This window comes from Epinephelus moara, chromosome 9, assembly GCF_006386435.1.
Source record: "Epinephelus moara isolate mb chromosome 9, YSFRI_EMoa_1.0, whole genome shotgun sequence".
Classification (NCBI taxonomy): Eukaryota; Metazoa; Chordata; class Actinopteri; order Perciformes; family Serranidae; genus Epinephelus; species Epinephelus moara.
In genome coordinates, this window is record NC_065514.1 from 9915152 (window position 1) to 9938029 (window position 22878).

A 22878-nucleotide genomic window follows, 5' to 3' on the forward strand; every position below is an offset into this window, starting at 1 on the left:
AATTCAAAATGGCAAAAAATCTATGTGACCGGAAGTTATGGGTTCTTGAGACAAATGTGTTCCTCATGAGGAGAGGCATCTCTGTGCAAAGTTTCATGTCTCTACGACATACAGGGCATGAGATATGCCCATTCAACGTTTGCCATTTCAGTCGGTTGCTATAACGCCCCCCTTTGGCCAATTGATGTAATATTGCTTCATTGGCATCCTCCCATGACCCTCTACCACTGTGCCAAATTTCACATGGATTGACCGAGTCAGTGAGGAGAAAAACGTGGAACAGACACACAGACACACCCACAGACAGAGTTTTCGTCATTATATAGTAAGATAGATTTTGAGCACTCACCATTAGATGCTGAAAGACTCACAACCAGGAGACATAAATTAATCCATCTTACTATCAACTCTACCCTTAATATCTTCTACATATCAAAGATGCAATAAGGAGGGTGCAGATTTGTTTTCATATGCTATGGAGCTGTGAGATTGGATAGCTATTGGACATTGAAGATCAGTAACATACTATATAGAGACCTTAAACTGGAATCAAGTCTCGGCTTAGCGACCAAACAACAGCAAACTCAGAGAAAATCATCACTTGTGCCCTCTGTGGCATAAATGACATAAGTGGCACTGAAGCTTGAGAATAAACATGTTATCTGGATGTGAAGATTCATCTGCTATCAGTTCATGTGGCATTTACATAATGCTGGATGAAACAAGTGAAACTATGCAGCGTTTATGTTTGAAAGGTCATGATTTATACAACAAGCAATAGATTTATACAATAAGCATGCTGATACATGTGCTCGGGAGGAAGGCAAACCAAGGAAAAGTCAGTGCATCAGTGGGAACAATGAGAAATGCATACTGTGTTGTGAGTGAATGAGCTGTAGATTTGACAATCACTGTACACACGGCACGCCGAGAATCATGACTTTCATTTGACGATTACGCCACAGCAACTGAAAAAGCTGTCAAGGAAAACCTTTTCAAACAAAACAAAAAAAGTTGAATAAAAGCTTATTTCACAATATTACTGAGACTCAATAGTCTCAAATATACCAATGTTATCTCCTTGGAAACCAATCACATACAGCTACTACAACATGCTGCTAAAATGTCACATTTATCTCTTCCCCGTAGCGTGCCGGACTCCGACACGTGTGCTATTTGCAAAGAGCTAATACAGGAGGCTTGACATACCACATGCCTCATGTATAAATAACCACATGATCTGCACAGCAGTCATTACAGATTGGATTTATAACCTTAAAATGCGTGATGGATATATGCATGAGTGACAGTTTAGAGGTTACTTAAGGCTTTTAGACTGACTTCATCCAGATCAGCTATTAGTCTCTTGTAATCCATCCATGTGGCAACGCCGCGCAAAAACGCAGCCAAAGCTCAGATAATGTGACTTAGACTGAACAGTGTTAGGGCGGTATGTGCTCATGGTGTTGATTATTATTCAAAATGTGACCACTGCATCTGAGAGATTCCAAAATGAAGTGAAACCTTGAGGAGACGTTGTGCCAAAAACAAAATATTTCCCCATGCACCACGCTCCAGACGAGTCCCTTTTCTCCGGAGAAAATCAGCAGTAGGTGTAGGAGTAGGAGTACAGGAAGAAGTCAGAAATAAATTCCACAATGTATTATGCATCGCTGTGTCGGTGTAATCCTATGACACACAGTGGCATATTTGCATATTCTACATGTGTACGTCCTCACATCGGACAGTTAATTTGGAAATCTGCAAACTTCTATGAATCCGTCAGTGCTGGAAACATCACATCTCATGATATATTTTCCTCAATACCTCAAGAGAAATGTAAATTTTTCACTCAACCAGGAACATTTTTAGAATAAAAAATGATTAATAATGTAAATCTGATGACCAGAAAAAGAGATTTTTCATTTCAGTCAGCTATGGCAGCCTGGTGAGCCCCGGAAAAAGAACTCCCATCTCTGAAATGCCGGCTTCAAATTGAGCAAAACACAAAGCTTTATCACGACAAAGCAACTCCAAAAAATCCCAGTTGAAATCCTGTCTCATATCATGATATCAATATTATCTACACAGGGATAGAATGAGAGTTGAATTCAGCTGGAGTTTCTGTAACCACTCTGTCATATGATGCAAGAAGGAGAAACAGAAATGTAAATTTGGGTGGCTCCCAGCCAGTCAGGCACACACACATCACAGAGACTGAAGGAACTGGCAGGCAGGCACACAGAAAGAAAGACAGACAGGCAGGCACACACACAGAAAGACAGACAGACAGGCAACAACTGACCTTTGATCTTCACTCTCGTCACGCGAGTCACGTTTCCCTCAGAGTTGGAGGCGTGGCAGGTGTACTGTCCTGCTGACTGCATGCTCGCTGCTCGCAGAGATAAGGCTCCTTCCTGGTAAATAAATGTGACACGGCAGATAGACTGAGAGGCACATGGATGTGAACAGTGCATATAGATACATACAGTAGATAGGTAGGTGTAGGATACACAGACAGGTGCACACATACTGTACATGTGATGTACATATATACAGACAGATACATAGGAGAGATGATAGATGAATAGATGTGGAATGCTGCATTTACTCAAGTACTGTACTTATGTACCACTTTTCAATCATGACCTGGTTACTGAAGATAATCCACTGACGTTGTTGTGAGCAGTTTCATGTAGGAACTATTTTCGGTAGCACTTTATTTGAAGGTATCTATATAAGGGTGACATGACACTGTCATAACTATGACATGACACGGTCATGAACCTGTCATGAACATTATGTACATGTCATAAATGTTAATGACTGCTGTCATTAAGTGTCATTAGGTGTTGTAATGACAAGTTGACATTGTTTGGGTTGTCTTGATTTTGACAACTTGACATTAATCAAAGTGACATTACCAGAAGTTGTCTTTGTCATGACCAGTTGACATTAAATTTGTTTGGGATGTCCTTATTATGACAACTTGACATTAACCAGGATGACATTACCAGAAGATGTCTTTATGTTAATGTCAAGTTGTCATAATAAGGACATCCCAAACAAATTTAATGTCGACTTGTCATGACAAAGACAACTTCTGGTAATGTCACTTTGATTAATGTCAAGTTGTCAAAATCAAGACAACCCAAACAATGTCAACTTGTCATGACAAAGACATCTTCTGGTAATGTCACTTTAATTAATGTCAAGTTGTCATAATCAAGACAACCCAAAAAATGTCAACTTGTCATGACAAAGACATCTTTTGGTAATGTCACTTTGATTAATGTCAACCTGTCATGACAAAGACAACTTCTGGTAATGTCATCCTGGTTAATGTCAAGTTGTCATAAGAAGGACATCCCAAACTAATTTAATGTCAACCTGTCATGACAAAGACAACTTCTGGTAATGTCACTTTGATTAATGTCAAGTTGTCATAATCAAGACAACCCAAACAATGGCAACTTGTCAATACAAAAAACAAATGACACTTAGTGACAGCAGTCATAAATGTTTATAACATGTACATAATGTTTATGACAAGTTCATGACAGTGTCATGTCATAGTTATGACAGTGTCATATCAACCTTATGTAGATACCTTCAAGTAAAGTGCTACCCCATTTTCTTTCTACCAAACTACACCCACCAACCTCATCACCAGGCAGAAGAAGCCAAGAATCTGATAGCTTACCTAGCAGGTAAGAGGAGAAATGTGTATTCTTGATTTTGGGGTGAACTGTCCCTTTAAGCTAGCACCAACAAGCAAGTAGTTTACCTTAATGTTAGTCTGGTTAGCCTGGCTACGCCCCCTGTATGATTTGTGTCTTTTTAAAATAAGCTTTCGTTTTCACAGGAAACACACAGTTTCCACATGTTAAATGCACACAGTCTTTTTTCAAAATAACCCCTACAACCAAGGTTACAATTACGCTTTTTCATTTACTTTCTTGAAATTAGGCAACAAAAGCTCATGGTTAGGTTTAAAGGAAAACATCATGATTTGGCTTAAAGTAATGTGGTCGTTACTAACGCAATGTAACATCACGTGACATACATCACTAGCGTAGCATGCTGCGCATATTAGCACACTATGTTGTTTTAAAAATAACTCGATCAACTTTCAGTTTCACTCAGGACAAGTCCAGAGGGACTCCCAGGTGATCATCCATAGTTTGTTTGACCCATCCACCACCACCCCCTCCCACCTTATGCAGACTTTCCCACTTTTTAAGCTGAAAACACATCTGTGCCGCCACGGTGCCGTGTGTCAGGTAACATGTGTCATGTGCTGCCCCTAGCACACACACTAGATGCTTCACGCTGCAGCTTGTCAATAGACGACCACACAAAGTTGCTACTTTCACTGAAAGATCTGTACTTTCTCCACCTTTGTGATAGCTTAAAATCAATAAAGTTGATTTCTCACTCAAAGAGTTATGACTCACCAGGCAGTATCTTTCTGGCTACTGTCTTTATAATGATGAGATTGTGGGTCCTTCAGCTCAGGATATTTCTTGACCTCAACAACAGGTTTCTCCTCATCCATTCTTTGTTTTACACGAGAAAGCAACAACAACAGAGTTCTCTTTATGCATCTATGGTGAGGAGAGGAGTCAAGCTGCCATAGGAGCAGAGAAGAGGAGCTGCTACAGGAGCTGGTATGTACAAGCAATGAGTGATTGGGGGAAAATGCATTAAATTCAAGGGGTGGCCAGCCTGGAAAAAAGACAGTGGCGTAAAGTGCCACATGGCAGTGTGACCATGAGTGCCGACACGCATCTAGATGCTGCCGGTGTGGGGTTGTACATTGAAAATAACAGGGGCATATTTTTTCACGTGCACCATTTGCTGCCGGTGTGTTTTAGCCTTTTATACGACAGTAGTTACCCAGGGAGTCAAAACTGCTGCCGCCAGGTGCGTCTTATACAACTGCTAAGGGTGCCTCTGTGTGTCGGTGACTGACGCTGACGGCTACTGATCAAACGTCGTTTTTTCCAAACAGACGATACAGTACATAGATATATATGATAGATACAGAGACACATTAACAAACTCCTTATATTCATACACAATGCACACACAATCATATTAACATACCTGATCATTTCTTCTTGGAATCACGCTGCCATCTTTTAACCAGGTGATGGTCGGAGTGGGATTGCCATTGGCAGCACAGGCAAGAGAGACGGAACTTCCAACGAGAGCCTCAATCACAGGGGGCGGGGCTTCAGTGAACATGGGAGGGGCTATTGAACAAAACATGAGAAAAACATTTAACTAAAACAGGTCTACTCATCTATACATGAGGAAAATATCTATTGTTTAAGATTCACAAGACAAAATCAGAAAACGTCTCCCAGCAGAGGTGAATTGAGGCGAATAAAACTAATGTTACATATGGACACTTCACTGTCTACAGCTAAAAAGAAATCTAAAGCAAGATCCACACTGTCTTCCAAGCAGCAGCAATAAGAGGAAAACTGCAAAGAGAGAAGCCGGACTAGCTGACAATAACTCCTTTGTCTCCCTCATCCCTTTTTTATCAATTTATATACAGCGTGACAGCAGCTCGGCCTTGTTTGTTAAACAGCGGCAGCCTGTGTTCAGTTTACTGACATCAATTTACATTATTATTTCACATTCCAAAGTGAAAATGTCAGTTTACGCTGCCTTTTAGATCTGCGAGCGTGAGCGTTTTGCTGCCACTTTTAAGGCTCAGATCTCATCAGAGAGCATACAGAGAGCCTTTTTATCCAACGTCCAACTCCAAACATAAACAAACCCCTTGCAACTTCAATATTTTATTTCAATTCCTCTGACTCATACCCTTATTGAACTTGTGTATAATAAATAACCAGAGAAAAGGTTTGAAAATGGCTTCAGTATTTTAGTTTGTTTTACAGGAATAAGAGTCATTTTTCTTTTCTTATCTGAATTACAGGCTGAGATGTTTGTTTTAGTGTTTGTACACAGGAGAGACCTGGTGAAATTCTGCTCTATAATTAGAAAATAACCTGCCAAATACTCCTGGTCCCTTAAAAAAAAAAAAAAAAAAAAAAAAAAAATCAGCTCCTGCATGTAAATAGATTTCATTCTTTGAGCTCTGCATTTCCAGCCTGTGGAGGCCACTGACAATCTCAAACATTGAGGCAGAGTGCAAACAATGGGATGTGAAGAGCATACCTGCAGGGCACGTCAGTGATGTTACACCCAAAGCCTCAAGTACACAGTCATAATCTATTATAATTCTCATCTCTAACCTGACGCACACAGACCAACTCGGTGAAACTGTCTCGCCTGGCTTTGATCTGCAGCGTGCACTGATACTTTGTTCTGTATGTCTGCACGTAGAGTCATGGCAGAGGTTTTTTTCCCCAAATAAGGATAAACTTCAAAGCAGAAAAAATAATGATGCATATTTCATATTTAGATTTATTATTTAAACCTATCAATACGTATGATGACAACTCTATTCAGAGATGATTCCTTCCCAAAATCTACATGAAGAAAGCCAAAAGTTATCCAAATTCCCTAATCTGTCTAGACGGTGTGAAAAAAAGTCTTTAAAATAGAAGTTTTTGGAAAAGCTGTTTTATAACTTTTCAAAAGTTTGAGTTTAAACAGGTGCTATACGTACAGTAAGACATGAGCAGTGCTGCAGAATAGATGGAATAAAATAAAAGATCAGATGGGCATAAGGTGCAGAAAGAAGATTTTTTAGATAAAAGTACACATTTAACTAAACTGCTTAATGAGGAACTGAATATCCACGTGTATTGGGAACTCACTGATCTGCATTAATTAGCTAAGATATGGACAGTTGCTGAAATACTGCAGGAATGACAAACTGAAATACAGGATCTACATAATTTCTGGATAATAAAGACTTTAAGACTTAGTCATCTTTGCTGCCACCAGAGTGCAATCCTGCTTAGTGAAGCTTTAATGTCAAATTGAAATAAAAATGTACTTAGCTAAAAAGAGAATCAGACAAACAGAATAAATGTATGTTTTATTTATTTCTCTGCAGTGACAGTGAATTCTTGGTTCGGACTGAGATTCCATCACTACAGAGGGACCCAAGAAAGAGACACAGCTAACATCAGGTAAACCCCTCCTTTATTAATGTGGGGTGAACACAACACAGTGAGAGCGCCAACAATGACTCAGCAGGTGTTGAAATGACATTGTCAATAAGTGCCCCTTTTGCACCATCTGTTCAAGGAAGAAATTTCACGCAATTATTCCAACTTGCCATTCTTTATCAGAGGTACAATCGAAGAGCAGGGTGACAGTTTTCTCACCTCAAAGCCAGTAGCAGAGGTAATAACAGTGCCGAATCAATATCTGTGTAAAAAGGGACAACCAGCAGGACAGACCCATGGATGGGACAGGTGTGAGGTTTTGATGATGTGTTATGTTTGTAAAATCATAAATGGGATTAATATAAATGATTTAAAACAAGTATAAATTTGCAAATGCAATGTTTGCATGGCAAAACATTCTTTAAAGTTAGCGCTTGCCTAAGCATAAACAAGACTTGAAACAAGAGAAGCTTAGACATGGAGTTGCACATTTGAGGGTCTTTCAATGTCGATAGAAAAGCCAAAGACTTGTGTGACAAACAAGCATTTGGTGGCACTGTGGGTACTCTCCATCCATTCCAATTCCAGTCAGACACCCAGCTCAGAGAGCAATTGCTTCTCCTCACATAACCTAATTTGACCAGAATGATGCCAAACCATGACTGAAGTCACTTAGACCATTTAGCCATACCATTTAAAGTCATATCAGGATAACAGTCCATATCCACTCACGCACCCCGTACATTACACTGACAGTTTAAACCAGGTCATCTACACTATACCGTTAGCAGTGAACTCAATGAAGAAGAGCAGCACCTGAAAATATTCACAAATTAGGAAAACAATGAGGTCCAGGAGCTCCTTAAGATTCAAGCAGAGGACGAGATCAACCGCCATGTGACAGGGAAGGTAAATGATTGTTTTTGCCATGTTATGCCGTTGTTACTGTTTATAAAGCGCTGCTCACGTGTATGTTATCAGTCACACTCGAGGCTAACGCAGTAAACTTGGCCTGCATTATGCTGCTCTTGTTTGGCTCTGTAAAAAAAAGCATAGGCGGCTTCACTTTTGGGGAGCAGAAATGTTGACTATCTTTATTATATCATTATTATCTTATTAAGTTAGAGGATGCCACCTTGGGGGTACTGCAAGTCCTCAAGGGGGTACCACAAGGATCTGTTCCAGGCCCTTTATTATTTACGATAAACATAAATTGCACTGGAAAGAATATACCAAACTCTGCCTTTCCTTTCTATGCTGATGATACTGTCCTTTATTGCTTTGCACCCACCCCTGCTAAGGCTTTTAACTATCTAGTATAGTATTTATCTAGTATGCATTTCATAGAGTACAAGAACAGCTGCAACTTGCTCTAAATGCAGAAAAAAACAAAGTTGTGTTTTTTTTTTCTTTATCAAGAACAGCTAATTCTGATTAGAAAAGTGTTACCAGAAGTGGTCAACGAATTGAGTTGGTTTCCAGTTTTAAATACCTAGGGGTTCTGTTTCATCATTCCTGACAGCTAGACAGCAGTGCTTTAGCACTGGATATCTCCATCTCGTGCATGTGCACGTCATCACAAAATCTGCTCCCACAGAATCTTCTCACCCAAATTTCGAGTGACCGACAACTCTGGCGGTTATCCAGAATTCATAGAAACATAGTTATAGCTGTAACTCTCCTTTAAGTTGATGACCTCTTGCCTTTAAAGGCACATTCGAGAAGTTTTTACTTGGCTTCTATTTCAGAATAAGTCTTACTTTTCTTTTTGTGTGAAACAAATTGATGGAGTCTACCATTATACCTGTCATTGAATATGGCAATGTGTTGTGTATGAATGCCCCTGCTCGCTGTCTTCACAAGCTAGATAGCGTGTATCACAGGGCTCAAAGATTCATTACAAATTGTGGATCTCTGACACATTTGGTCTGCTTTGTTTGTTAAAGTCTTGTTCATTACTCACAAGACGCGTACACACTTCGTACTGTTTCCACCCAACCGGTTTGTAAACTTTAATATCATGTTATTTACAAGCCACCTCAGTCACCTCAGTTTTTATTTACAAAGCTATTCTTAGTAATCCCCCCCCCTACTGTCATGGTCACAGCCACACATGGTTATGTTTTCCCAAGCCACACTCTCTCATAACACAGTTGGTTTGATTCTAAATTTGTTTATTTGCTTTTTACTTTGCATTGTTTAATTTAAGTGTACATATTGTAGCATTGTAGGGTTACACAGGGACATTGTTTGATATTAATCATCTGTTTCTTTGTCATTGAGTTATCGTGGTTGTTTGGGGAGGTTCCTTCCTGGTGGAGCCGTGGTTATTATTATGGCATTATTCGGTTTGGCCAAGCCAGTAAATATGCTCCCTCGTGTGTCATTTTGACAGGTCAGTTTGTTCACTTAACACCTTGTTTAGTCATTATATTTAGTATAGTTAAGTTATGTTGACCTTGTGTGGAGGCCTCATTATTCATCTCTTGGTTTGTAATTTTTCATGCACTTTTTGGGTAAATAAAAACCCACGGTTTTGTCCTTGTTGCCTCACTGCTTGGTCCCAAACAATCTTCTCCCTTGAGCGTGAAATATGGAAGTTATAATATATGTTCACAGGACTTTTTGCATCTTGTGTCTGAAGTCAGAACTGCTTTGGGGAAATAACTTTTAGGTTCTCTGCAGCTACAGCATGGAGCAATCTGCAAAGTGATCTAAAGATTTAACACATGATGACCTTGAATGTGTTTAAAACCATGGTGAAATCATTGAATCCAGGCTATTCTGTGAAACTCACTTTGATGTGCTGTTATGCAAACTTTATTTGTTGTTGAAACTCTGTGTTGCTGCTATTCTTGGCCAGGTCTCCTTGTAAAAGAGACATATTTGATCTCAATGGGACAAACCTTTTTAAATAATAAATAATAAAAACTAAAAATAAAATCCAGTCTATTCTTCCACTAGGTGAGTGAAAGCCTTGCTAGCTTCCACTTTCTAATAAAAACTGAATAGCATAATGGCTCCTCCTAAATGTTGAATGCTGTAAAGGAACAGATGTTTAAATCACAGTGTAGGCTCCAGCGCTATATCCATAGGCGCTGACAGCTGGTCTCCTAGCAACACCAGCCCTCAGATGTCAGTCAAACCCTTCCATGGGAAACACCCACCCTGAGGCTTGAAGTTTAGACAATGTTTCCCCAACTATGTATAGAAAATGTATTATCCTCTTTTGAAAAATGGAAAGCCGTGCACAATGGCTGCTGCATCATTTATATTTCCTCACAGACAAAGAGAAGAGAAAACAAGTTTCATTTTTTTACTTTAAAGACCCGACCGGTGACATTTTTATTTATTGAAACATGCGACTTAATGAAAAACAAGCATTTCTTTTCTTAAATTAAAGAGCTAAACTTCCCATATATTAGATTTTGTCTAGTAGCCGTACAAAAGCTCTTTGTGTTTTTTGGTGTTGCGGACACATTTCAATTGAAGTTCAATATCCAGCCGTGTACACACTCCTATTGAGGCTGGCTTTTCTTTGTTGTTTGTTGTGGAATTACTGCTGAAGAGTCAAAGACATCTATTCTGACTTCCTCTGCTTTGATCGACACACCAGGCGAGAGCCATCTTATATATCCAGAACAGATGTTTTTTATTGTTCATACAGGTTTCAGTCCTGTCCTTTGTTTGCATTGGGATCCTTGATTTTGTCTCATAAAGCACAAGAAAAACAAACACATACTGCTTCATAAACCTCACCGGTTACAGACAGCACAGTCCAGGTGCCGTTTTGCAGCTCATCCGTGGGCTCATCCAGTAAAAGAATTCGACACTCGTACAAGCCCTGGTCACCCAGCTGCAGGTCCTCCAGCCTCAGGTCAATGACTCGTACCAGAGACACCCGCCCTGCAGAAACACAGTGCAGGTAAAAAGGTGAAAGGGTGGACGTGAAGGGCATGAGACAGGCCTACCGCACGTGACGCTGATTTCACTTGTCATCAGGTCTGAGCTGTGTGTAACTTTCAAAGTGAGAGGCTTTGCTGTGCTGCAAAAGAACATTGTCCTCAAACGTTGCCCGAAACTGCCGCACACCAAACACACACACAAACAACAGCAAACACATGCACACACAAGCGAAAGAAATGTGATCTCCTGGTTGCCAGGTGACGGCTCCCTCGAGCCGGAGCGCAGCTCGCAACATCAACTCTTTATCTTTTCCAGTCTGCAGCCCACATCTTTTTGTGTCCTTCTAGTTTTCACACTTTATCAGACAGACAATTGTGCAGTGACCTAGCAGCGTGGAACAACACGGCTGAAGAGAAACTGTCAATGAAAGCATTATTAAGGACGGTCGTCTCTCTGCACCATCTCAGAAATACAAACATGAAAACAGCAAACACACTGCGGCGTGGAAGCCTCGGTGCCGCTGGGATGGCTGTGTGGCGATGGTAATTATTAACAGAGGCTCTGATTTCTCGTGACTGTGGCAGGGAGGGACAGCCCTGACAGTGAGAAAGAACCAGGAAGTTGGAGTTAGGTATGTTGGCAGCGATAACACACCTTATTTACTTTTCCAAGCCGCCAAAGGGGACTAAATCCACAGGGGAGAGGAGGGGAGGGAGGGTTAAAGTAGAGCAAAATACACATCAGCAAACACTCGGGGGATTAGTGCATTTCAAAATCCTACCCTTTGACCCCTACCCCCCCCATGTTGACTGGCTCAGTGTGATATAGGTCAGTATAGCACCTTAGAGGAAAGGCTGTGCTGAGGCAGGGATGTTGTGTGGAAAACGTGACTGGGAGCCAGATAAAAGGAAAGGAAAGGGTGGAGGTGAAGTAAGAGCTTGACCCAGCGCCACGACTGCTGCCATTTGAAAAAAACAAACCAAATCGCATGACTGCATGAGATTTGAATGCAAGGTAAATTGGGTGTGAGAGGGAGAGAGGAGAGAAAGAGAGAGGGAAATGTATGTTTCTGTGTTTGTGCGGTGTATGTCAGACTGTAAAAACAAGTGTGGGCACGCATTCAACACAAGCTTTAGTGAGTTCTCCGTGTGCAAACAAATGGAGATTTTAGTTAAATTATGTAAATTGAGCTTTGAATTGTTTCGGTAAATAAAAACAAACATTTCCCTGCTCCTTTTAATCCGAGCTCACTTGTGGCCACCAAAGAAAAATCAAGAAATTCAAAGCTTTTATGAAGATAAAAGAAAAGGGAAATGCATTGTTGTCGCAGTTTTTGTTAGCAGTTACTGATTATAATGTACATTGCAGAATGTGCTGCAGCACTGCTAACTGTGTTACTGAATGCTTTTTCATTTAATTTTGGACCTAATTTAATTTACAAATGTATTCTGTATCCCACAATTATCATTTGCACCCCCTCAACATCAGTGTTGGACCTCACAGATGCTGCTGTGGCTGGATGGGAGCAAATCTCTGCAGCCAGATTCCAAACCCTGGTGGAAAACAAATGGAGGCAGTGAGAGCAGCAGATTAATGCCCGTGGTTTGGGAATAAGGTGTTTTTGAGCATGTAGTGTATTTGTCATGGAAACAGAATGAATAAAAAGGACACTGAACTGTTTGCTGAGGTCATTTGACAAATACACAAAGAAAATGCCGACTGCTGTTGGTTGTTAAAAGAAAAACAATTCTGCTTTGGATTATTCTTACACCTACTTTCTTTATCAAACAGAAAGAATACAACTGTACACCAATCCACGTCTCTCTCTTTCACCGAACTCAGAATAATGTCAGCCTAATTGTCTTGTTAACTCATAGTAAAACAAACTTCAGTACAACTCAAAGGAAAAAAAACCCAAAACCAACCAAAGCCATCCTAGGCCCTGATCACACAGAAAGTGTTTTGGCAGCTGGAGGTGCCTTTTGGTGATTGTTTTTAATGAGAATGAAGCTTTTTGCTGGCGGTTTTTGCGCAGCGACATGCCTCGGGTTTCTGCACTCTTGCTGCCTGGTGTGTTTTGCCCTGAACTCTGAACTCCTGAAAAAGAAAAAACTTAAAATCAGAGCAGAAACGCGCCCCACGTCATCTTTTTTTCGCCATCTTTTTTCCCCATTGTCCAGTCAGATGATTTGAGAGGCGGACCTTCTGTGGTGGTCACAACAAGAAGTTCAGAAGAAACTGGTGGTAGCAGTTGCTGGATACCCATAGCTATACAGCTATACGATAGACAGCAGGTTGTCAAACTGCCTCTGAGTCATGCTTAAAGGATAACTTCGCTATTTTTCAACCTGGGCCCTATTTCCCCATGTGTATGTGTGCGTATGATTCATAGGTACAACTCGTTTTAAAATTGGTTCAGTATTGAGGGAGGCGGATGCAGCCGGCAGCCACGAGGTAGATATGGGGGCAAATGCGTCCCGTATAAGTTTGCGCATTAAAAGTGCTTTTTTTCGTCACTGACCGGTTCAGATCGCCAGTGTTATCTCTGTAAATAGCATACTAAACGTTTCCCTTACCCTTCACTTGCTCTGACGCCATCTCGCGAGAGCTTTGCTTGTTGCCGGAAGAAAACACAGGAGCCATGCTGAGCGCCGCTCAGAGTGGTGCTGGTTGTCCCGGAGTACATTGAGAGTTTTACTGCATCAACTGAAAACAATGGTTCGTGTTTGTGCTTATCCGAACTGCAAGAACAGGATGTCGCGCAACACCCCGTACAGCTTTCATAGGCTGCCTTTGTCGGACGGCGAGATGCTGAAGTTGTGGCTGGTTGTGCTACAAATGGATGCTAACACTCCTGTCCAGACACTGCGCCTTGCAGACCATTGGGTCTGCAGTGCTTACTTCTCCCAAGATGAAAAAAAAAAAAGCACTTTTAATGCGCAAACTTATACGGGACGCATTTGCCCCCGTTACCGTTTTAGCTCGTTTCGCGGCTCCCGGCTGCATCCGCCTCCCTCAATACTGAACCAATTTTAGAACGAGTTGTACCTATGAATCATACGCACACATACACATGGGGAAATAGGGCCCAGGTTGAAAAATACTGAAGTTATCCTTTAAATATGCCTGGAAACGTCCATCATGGAGGAGAAGCTCCTGGACCAACTGGTGGTACTCCCCGTGATCCACCCTCTTTTTTAGGGTCTCATGCACCCACACAGATCTCCATTTCCCTGTGCCCAACAAACTATTTGCTGACAGACTCTCACCCTAAACCAGAGCTACATCAAGTACCCTCTGCCTGAACATTTTAGGAACTAGATACTAATTACTGTGGAAGAAAAGTGGTTGATTGATTACATGGGAAGGTTAGTGTAAGGATGTGATGGGGCGGTTTCCTGGCAACAATAAAAAGGCACAGCAAGCATTTTTTTTTTACTAGTGGCATTCAAAGTGCGGTGGGCCTCGCATTTTGCAGCCTGCAAAGCAGTTTCTGTGTGATCTGGGTCTTACTGAGTCTTGTTAGCCATCTAGTTAGTCAGTCCACTGTTCCAACAATCACCAACTCTGCTCTGGTTGAAATAAACCTTTAATTCACCAAGTTATAAGTGAAAATGTGCTGCCTCTACATGTTGTTTATCCTCACAGTCTCTCTCAGCCTCTCAGCTGTCCACTGAGCAGCAGCTCTCACTCGTTCTTCAGTGCATCATGTTTTAACAAACACGCAAATACACCAAACAACAAAACAAACAACAAAAGAAACAGGGACAAAACAGTTATGGTGATATTTTAAAAGTAACATATTGCTTGAGTGAAAACATGCTGTTCCACTGCTTGTTTGGTCGTTACCGCAAAACCTCACCTCAGTGAGTTTGTGACTTGCTGTAGGTAGGTTTGTTTATATGGAAGTTAGCCCGCTACAACAGCTGCAATGCCATGGTACACATAAAAATGGCCGCCACTCTGACCACCCTGCTACAATGATTTGAATGGAAATGCACGTTCTACTTACATTTGATTTCTGTTGTATTTGTATTCAATAAAACTGCTCTGGGGACCACCTACAAGAATAGTGGTTAAAAGGAATACTTCACCCATAACATGACTCTTTGTAAATTATTTAGTCATGCCGTGTTACATTAAATACTTAAACTGAATTCCCTTCTTGCATGTGTAGGCATTAAGCAGAGTGATTTATTGATTAATTAGGGACCAAACTCTCACACAACTCGTGCAGTATAATCCACTCGTATGCTCGGTGCTTCCCGAACACGTGCATTTTTGCTAAACTTTGCTGAACTCACACAACCTGCAAACTTTGTTTTATTGATGCACATTTGTCAAAGATTCACAAGTAAAATATCTCACATATGTTTTCAGTGATGAGTACAATGTCTAGAGCATGTAAATATTTAGTTATGGTGGAATACATTTAGCAAATTTGAGTTTAGGCTTGTTATGTCCATGTTGCAAGTTTATAATGCTGGGTCAGAGTGCGTGGGGATACTGCACTTCTCACATGTTCACATATGGAAAAATATACCAATAGAAATGTAATGTTTTTGATGCTTTACCATAACTAAGTTCTAAATGTGTTTGAGTTTAGACCAGAGATGAGTAAATTAATAAATGATTTCTGGTTGCAGTATTTGAAACCTGATCTGTATCTTATCAGTTAAAATATATATTTAACTGAATCTGTTTATTTCTGGGCTTTATTTGTTTGTTTGCCCAAATAGCTGCTTGCAGCATCAGAAACAGGTTCTGAATGTTCTGCAGTGTTTTGGAGGGTGCTTGTTGCATTGTTCAGGAACAGGTGAGAAGTGCTCCTTGAAGTGGGGATGTGAGTCCTCTGAGGAGAAGCATGTGTTCCTGTGGCATAATGGGCCGGCCAGACCGGTTTGTGTGCATTCAGTGATATGTGTAAACAAGGTTGGGATTAAATTGCAGTACATTATTTAACATGGAAAATACTCCATCCGCTTCCCTAAAACACTTGGTCCACATCTATTTCTTCAGTTTATCTACTACAATGTAATACTCATTTGTATTATCTATTATTATTTATTATTTTCACTATTCTATTCCACAATGCCTCGGGCACAGAGAGGACTTCTCTACAGAGTGCAGGATGTGACTGACATCATCCAAAATGGAGAGTGATTTTGAGACGGAGTCAGAGGAAGATGAAGATGACAGTAACATGGATAAAGAAAACCAACAACTTCCTGACTGTACAGCTGCTGATTATGTGGATATTTACTCCAAAACAAAGACACGCAAAGATGCACTGTGACAGGTATCACTGGCTGAAATAGAATTCTATCAGTCTCAGTACTGACTTATGTGCAGAGCCCTAAGGTAGTTACCACAGGCCCCAATGCATGCTACTGTGACGGGCCCTGGTGCATGCTAGTTACTGGTTATAAGGTGCACACACACCACTGGCAACTGTTTACAAAAAGCCAAAGGAATCTAATGTAGTGAGCTTTGCAACTTTTCCTCCAGTTCGTTTCTCTCCTTTCTTACTGCTGCTTTTGTGTTTAAAAGGCATGACTGCTCGCTGGACTTGCAAATGTGCTCAGCTTGTCAGCCTGGACAGATTTTGCACCCAAACTAGGTACTGTATCGTATCCTCTTGTCACATGATCAAGCACAGACTTGACATTACCCAACATCAACATGTATGTTACCCAACAATCATCACTGCAAACCTATATATGACAAAAATATCCAAGAAAATAAGGTGTAAGATATTATCACCTATGCTGCTGTTTCCCTCCAGGCATCACTGGAGTTTTTCCACAAGTGAACATTTTATTTTTGCTTGTCAGAGAAAAAGCTCTGTGTTTGGGACTATCATTGCGAGGGCTTGTGGTTGATCACAGGGTCAAAGACAAAATTCAGTTTTGAAACTACAACTTTATCCCTTTTTCAACTTTTTTTTTTAGATTCAGATTCAGATTCAAATTCAGAAAATTTTATTGTCTGTCGTAACAGAAAATCTTCAACAATTAATAAAACAAATACTGTTGTGTTTTCATTTATGATATGTACTGTTTTGGTGATAAGACAATGTGAGTACAAATACATAAGTTTTGCTCCCAACTAGGCCCAAAAAAAACCCTTTAATTTTCACATCAGAGTCCTCTATACCTAACCTGGAAATCCAGATGCCAAATTCGAAAATTGCACTGCACGGGGATCTGGCCCTGACGAGCAGAGCCCGCTGAATCGCCAATCGGACCAATCAGATCAGTCTATCTGACAGAGGCGGGCTCTGGGCAGGCGTAACATGATGATGACAGCGCTACGCCGTAGGAGTCGAAAAGGAAACAGCCCAGATGGCAGCTGCTGAAGGACCACGTCCATTCAATTTAGCTTTGGAAGAAACGCTAAGCCAACTACACTTATCTTTTTCCTTGAGAAAGGAACAGAAGACTGCCCTAGAAGCCTTCGCTTGTAGGAAGGACGTTTTTGCTGTTTTGCCGACAGGATACGGCAAAAGCAGAATATATCAGTTAGCCCCACTGGTCGGCAAACAAATGGGGCTTAGTGCAATGAATACATCACCTTGTTTTTTGCTCTGACTGGCCATCGTGCTATCCAACTGCGTGCGGCGACATTTAATATGCCTCAGTTAGTGCCGCCCCTTGGGTAGGAAGGGTGTATCGGTGAGGGCCAGACTCAAAATCTTTCTAGATTTGAGTCTGGATTTCCAGGCTACTCTATAACATCTGAAAGATGCAAAAATTGCTTGTTATTTTTCTATCATTGGGCTCTACAGGGCTAAAAGTAAAATCATCTGTGCTCTCTTCAAAGCCAGACTCCAATACTAACCAAAATCATCTCCAAGGTTTTTTTTAGTGAGAATGCATCTGTGTGTTCCAACACCCATACTACCATACTATATAGTATGCCAGAAAAAGATTTAGTATGTTCCCACACAGTACATAGTATGTCAAATGCATTATGCCAAAAATACCAGGATGTTCCACTACATCTGGTCCGACTTAGCAGTATGTAAGCCGGCATGCTTCTCTGGCTATTGTGACCCACAATCCTCTGCACAGTGGATGAACTGTCACATCCACTGAGCCGCAAACAGATGATGTTTAAGTAACTGATGACCAGTCGAATAGTAATAATAGGAATAGTCATTGTTTAAGTGAACAAAATGACAACAAAAAGGAAATGACATCGGTGAGTCATTCGGACTTTGGTAAGTGCCGTTTGTTTTATCTTCATGGTAACGGATATAAAAGCAAGAGGGTCAAAGTTCAGGGTGCAACGTAATGAGGAAGTAGTATGTCCTGACTGTGTGCACACTGCATGCAACAGTACGCACTTTTAAAGGTTACGTAAAAAGAAAAAAGTATGCGATTTGTTTTCTTGACAAATCCCCTGTAACACAGCATGACTAACAGATTTGCAAATGTTTATTTCCTTCAAGAGTTTAAATAGACTAAATAAATGCTCCTATGCTTGATTTTCTTATCCTCATTAAATCATTAAAACATCTGATTTTAATTTGTTTCAAACTAATATCAATGAGAAAAAACATAATTAAAAGCCCGGCTGGAAAAGAGACTGGAATCATTCCACAGATCATCATGCAGGTAACCAAATAAGAGTGAAAATGATTCCTACAACTCTCACACACTCCCTCCTCCTCCTCCTGTTCTGCCCTTCTCATCCTCCCTCTGCTCACTTTTTGACAGGTCCAAACTAAACACTATCAGTTCAACACATGCACACAAACGCTGACACACCCACACATTGATACTCCACACACACACACACACACACACACACACACACACTTGCGATACTCCACACACACACACACACACACACACACACACACACTTGCTCGTTGCATTTACTGTTTCCAACTGAAGCCCCCCCCCCCAAGGGCTTCATCCCTCAATACGCTCTCAGGTAACAGAGAAACACAAAACCATTCAGCACTGTGACGAAACACAACTCTTTACAAATGAAAAGCTGCAGTTTGAATTGGAAAGTCTGCAGACTCGGCTGGTTTCACAGTAGAATAGCTTGTTAAATGCGGGGGTCATCATCTTTCTTAGCACAATTGCTTTAAAAGGAAAAATGAAAAATGATCTCCATTCAACTGAAATACAAATTAAAAACTTTGTGTGAAGTCATCAAGAAGCATTCGGAAGTGAGATCCTTTGCAAAATCTTTTTAAATGACTCGTTTTCAACAGATTAGGCTTCTAATAATTTCAGCAAAACTGTTATGCTGGATCCTTAATTTTGTTTCACACTCTGTGCAGCTTCCATTTGCATGTTATCACTGCTTCACCGGTGTTATGTTTAGTTGATGTTATGCCTGTATTTAGGTTTTCTGTTCTCTGTTTCATGTAAAGCGCAGAGGATTGTGACGAGGCTGGAGCTTTGAACTGCAGAAAACAATTCAAAATGACACGCTTCAAACGACATCAGCTATTGTTTGAAACGATGGCAGGTTTGAGGTCTTCTTAAAGCTCAACAGGAAGCAGACCCTTTAATGACAAAAGGAACACTGTGTCTTCTCTCAGTTTTATTCAGAGTGACGGATGCACCACAGGTATTGATTTTCTTTCTTCTAAAATGGATGCGGAACATTTTGGAAATGAAGTCTTTAAATGACAAAAAAGTCTTCTGGGGAATCATCTCGAAAGTGTCTCGTTCGGTTTGGACAGGCCTCTGTATGAGGAATTATTTAAATTCAATATCACTTCGTTGCGACATTTATGTCCCCGAGAATGTGATATTCACGGGCAGTCAGCCCACATCGTCTCCAAGGGATGTCGTCAGCTCTTGGCGAGCTGCGTGGAGGCATTCAGGTTTGGGTTAGTGAAAGAAGCAGATAAGGTTTCACTCCTCGCTGCTCTATTAAGCCCCGCCGCGTGATCGTGATCGAATTTGAATTGAGACTGCTGCTGTGACAAACACGGGTAATCTCAGTGCAAACTCTCATGTTTGTCCATGTGGGAAAGGAAGCATATTAGCCATGTTAACTGTGTGTAATGTTACAGGAGCGCACACAGTCTGCTCCTGCTGATTGTGATGGGATGTGCATGGGAAGAGCTCACGAACACTGCATTTATACAGCTGTATTTACTTTTTATAGAGTCAGCAGCTGTATGAGTGCTGAGGGACTTTCTGTCCTGTTAACAGAGCAGACACTAATCCTCTCATCTTTACTGCTCTATTACAACAAATACATTGAAACCATTTGAGCTCTTAACACTCTCGGGGGAGCAATCTAATGTATCTCACACTTTAGGAGCTGCACACACGGTCAAACACAAAGCATATTGATGGATGAGGCGGCCGGCCATCACAGAGGTTCGATTTTTATGCCCTTAATGTGACGAAGAGGAAAGAGTGTATGGAGCTAAAACAGTGACTAAGTTTTGACATTAAAAAATGACTTTGAAAAAGGAAACTTTGGCACCAGGGCTGCCCCTGACTAAGAATTTTCCTCGTCGACCAATAGTGGTCATTTAGGGCCATTAGTCGACTAGTCGCCCACATGTTTACCATATTAATCCAATTATTAAATGATATATTTTAGGCAGGGCAACACAATGGTTTGAGTTGAAGGTGTGAGAAAGAATAGTATCAGTAACATTGTTAACACTGTGCTACATTACAGAGAAATACAAAACCGTACTAATGAACCTTCATTAATATAGGCCTATATTTTATCTACAAGTGCACGTCACACACTGAGCGAGCCGCCTGTTAATGACGCTGTGGGCTAATGGGCATGTAGCTACTTCCATGTTTCAGATGATACGTCATGTTTGTAGTCGACCAATGAAGATGAGTTTACATATCACCTTGGGTTCGTCCTTCACCTTCTCAAAATGATCCCACACTTTGGATTTCCTGCCCGACATGTTATTAACTAGCCTGTGGAATAACCGCAGGTACCAGCCCTGGAAATTAACCTGACTCCTGTCTGACTGCTGAGCGTGGCCACTTCCTGTGGCTGTCCTTTCAAATTAAATTCCCACATGGTCGAGTCATATAGGTTTTGATTTATTTTGACATGGCGCAGCTCCTTATAGAGTTTCATGGGGGTTTTTTTCTGCGACTAAGCCACCAATGAAACCTTGCTGACAAGACATTAGTGCTGTATCGTAGACAACTGGACTTGCTTGAGTTCCTTGAAGACGTTTCGGCTCTCATCCAAGAGGCTTCTTCAGTTCAGCCTCTTGAAAGAGAGGTAAAACGTCTTCAAGAAACTCAAGCAAGTCCAGTCGCCTACGATATCGCACTTATGATTACTATGACCTGGATGACTGAGAATCTTCACAGACACCTTGCCGACGAATGACCTTTCTGGTCGACTAAAGCGGCGTTCATAAGGTCGGAGGTTCCGAGATCCCGACCATTAACTCGGGGGAAAAGTGCTTTGAACAAGTGATCAGAGCGCAATTTTTCACTCGGAACGTCGTGCAGAATGTAGCAACCCAAGGACCCCCAGTTGATGTGGCATGACGTTACAGCAATGGCAGCCTCCATTGCTACCGGTGAGTCAAGCAAATTCTCCACTGCTACATGTAATTTGAACATTCCGTGTATAATTATACGTAGAATTAGTAACATTGCCGACACCATACATTAGTGACGGGCAAAGCAGTTCTTTAGATGTTACTGAATCACTAGAATCAGTTCATTAAAAAGATTTGTTCAAAAGATTCGTTCACCGAATCCTTCAGTGCTTGGAGGAAGGAGCCCTGACTGTGTACTGCGTAGTCCGACTCACTGAACTGATACACGGTTGAGCTGCTGCTGTGTCTGCCCTGCACTGGTGAGTCTCATTACTGGCCAACCTAACATTTTAAGTTTGTTTATCCGGAAACTAAGTCTGTTAAAACAATGGGGAGGTGTGTGATTGTGTTCATGTGGCTTGACTCCTGGCAACATTAGCCGTTAGCTTGGAGAAAACAGTCCCTATGAAAGTGTATCACTAAGATGAAATTATTTGAATCATTTAGGGATCAAGGTTACGTCGTTCACCGAGTGATTCGTTCACTGAGTGATTCGTCACACGGCAGGGAGTCCCTCCCTGCACCCTGGCTGCCTCGCGACTCACGAATGATTCATTGTTCGCACGGACCAAATCGGCAGTTCCACTCCCGGCCTGCATGCTCGCTGCTGAGCTCAACTGAACTGAGAAATGAACAACTCAGTTCCGGAAGTGATTCAGTTCAGTACATTCACTCAACAGATTCGTTCTTTTGAATGATTCGTTTGCGAACGACACAACACTACCATACATTAGCAAAACGTCTTTGACCTCTTCATTTAGCCAAAAAGGCTAACAACATCAGCCCAGCTCCATTGGGCTACAGATTTATGCATTCTCGTTGAACACGACACAGGAGAGCGGAAATCTTCTTGCGGGCATGCATGTTTGTTTACATCCAAGGTCAGATGTGAGGCAAAGAACGCACTTTTTCCGGAAGAAGGGGCTTTTCCGGGCTTTTCATGTCAGGTCCTCGGAAACCTCCAAGCCCTCTGAACGCAGCTTATTGTTTGGGCGATAATTCGCGGGCACCCCCCATTCGCACTGAAAAAAGTTAAATTTCTTTCAAATTAAACTTTTGGCATGGAGTGGAGGGGCTTAAGAGGAGGCGCAAGGACAGCGTGATTTTCATATGATCTGTATACAATGGAGAGAACTTGTCAGGATCATTGAAAAACACTTCAGAATGCGGAAATATCTAAATAATTTTCATTCCCTGTGTTTTATTTTTCAGCTGAACTTCTTTCAGTGTCAAAGTTTTCTTTTTCAAAGCCTTTTTTTTTTCAATGCCAAAACTTACTGCTGCTCCTCCAGCTCCACAGGAATG

General features: G+C 41.2%; 1 protein-coding gene across 3 annotated transcripts in view; it reads right to left on the reverse strand.

Annotated features, from left to right (window-relative positions):
• igsf9a (immunoglobulin superfamily, member 9a) overlaps positions 1-22878 on the reverse strand; it is a 117318-nt gene that overhangs the window by 65355 nt on the left and 29085 nt on the right. For all 3 annotated transcript variants that reach the window (XM_050053156.1, XM_050053155.1, XM_050053154.1), the window contains exons 4-6: positions 10857-11003; positions 5110-5258; positions 2306-2417 (exon numbers count right to left, since the gene is read on the reverse strand). In XM_050053156.1, coding sequence (XP_049909113.1) covers positions 2306-2417; positions 5110-5258; positions 10857-11003 — 408 coding nt within the window. The remainder of the gene's footprint in view (positions 1-2305; positions 2418-5109; positions 5259-10856; positions 11004-22878) is intronic.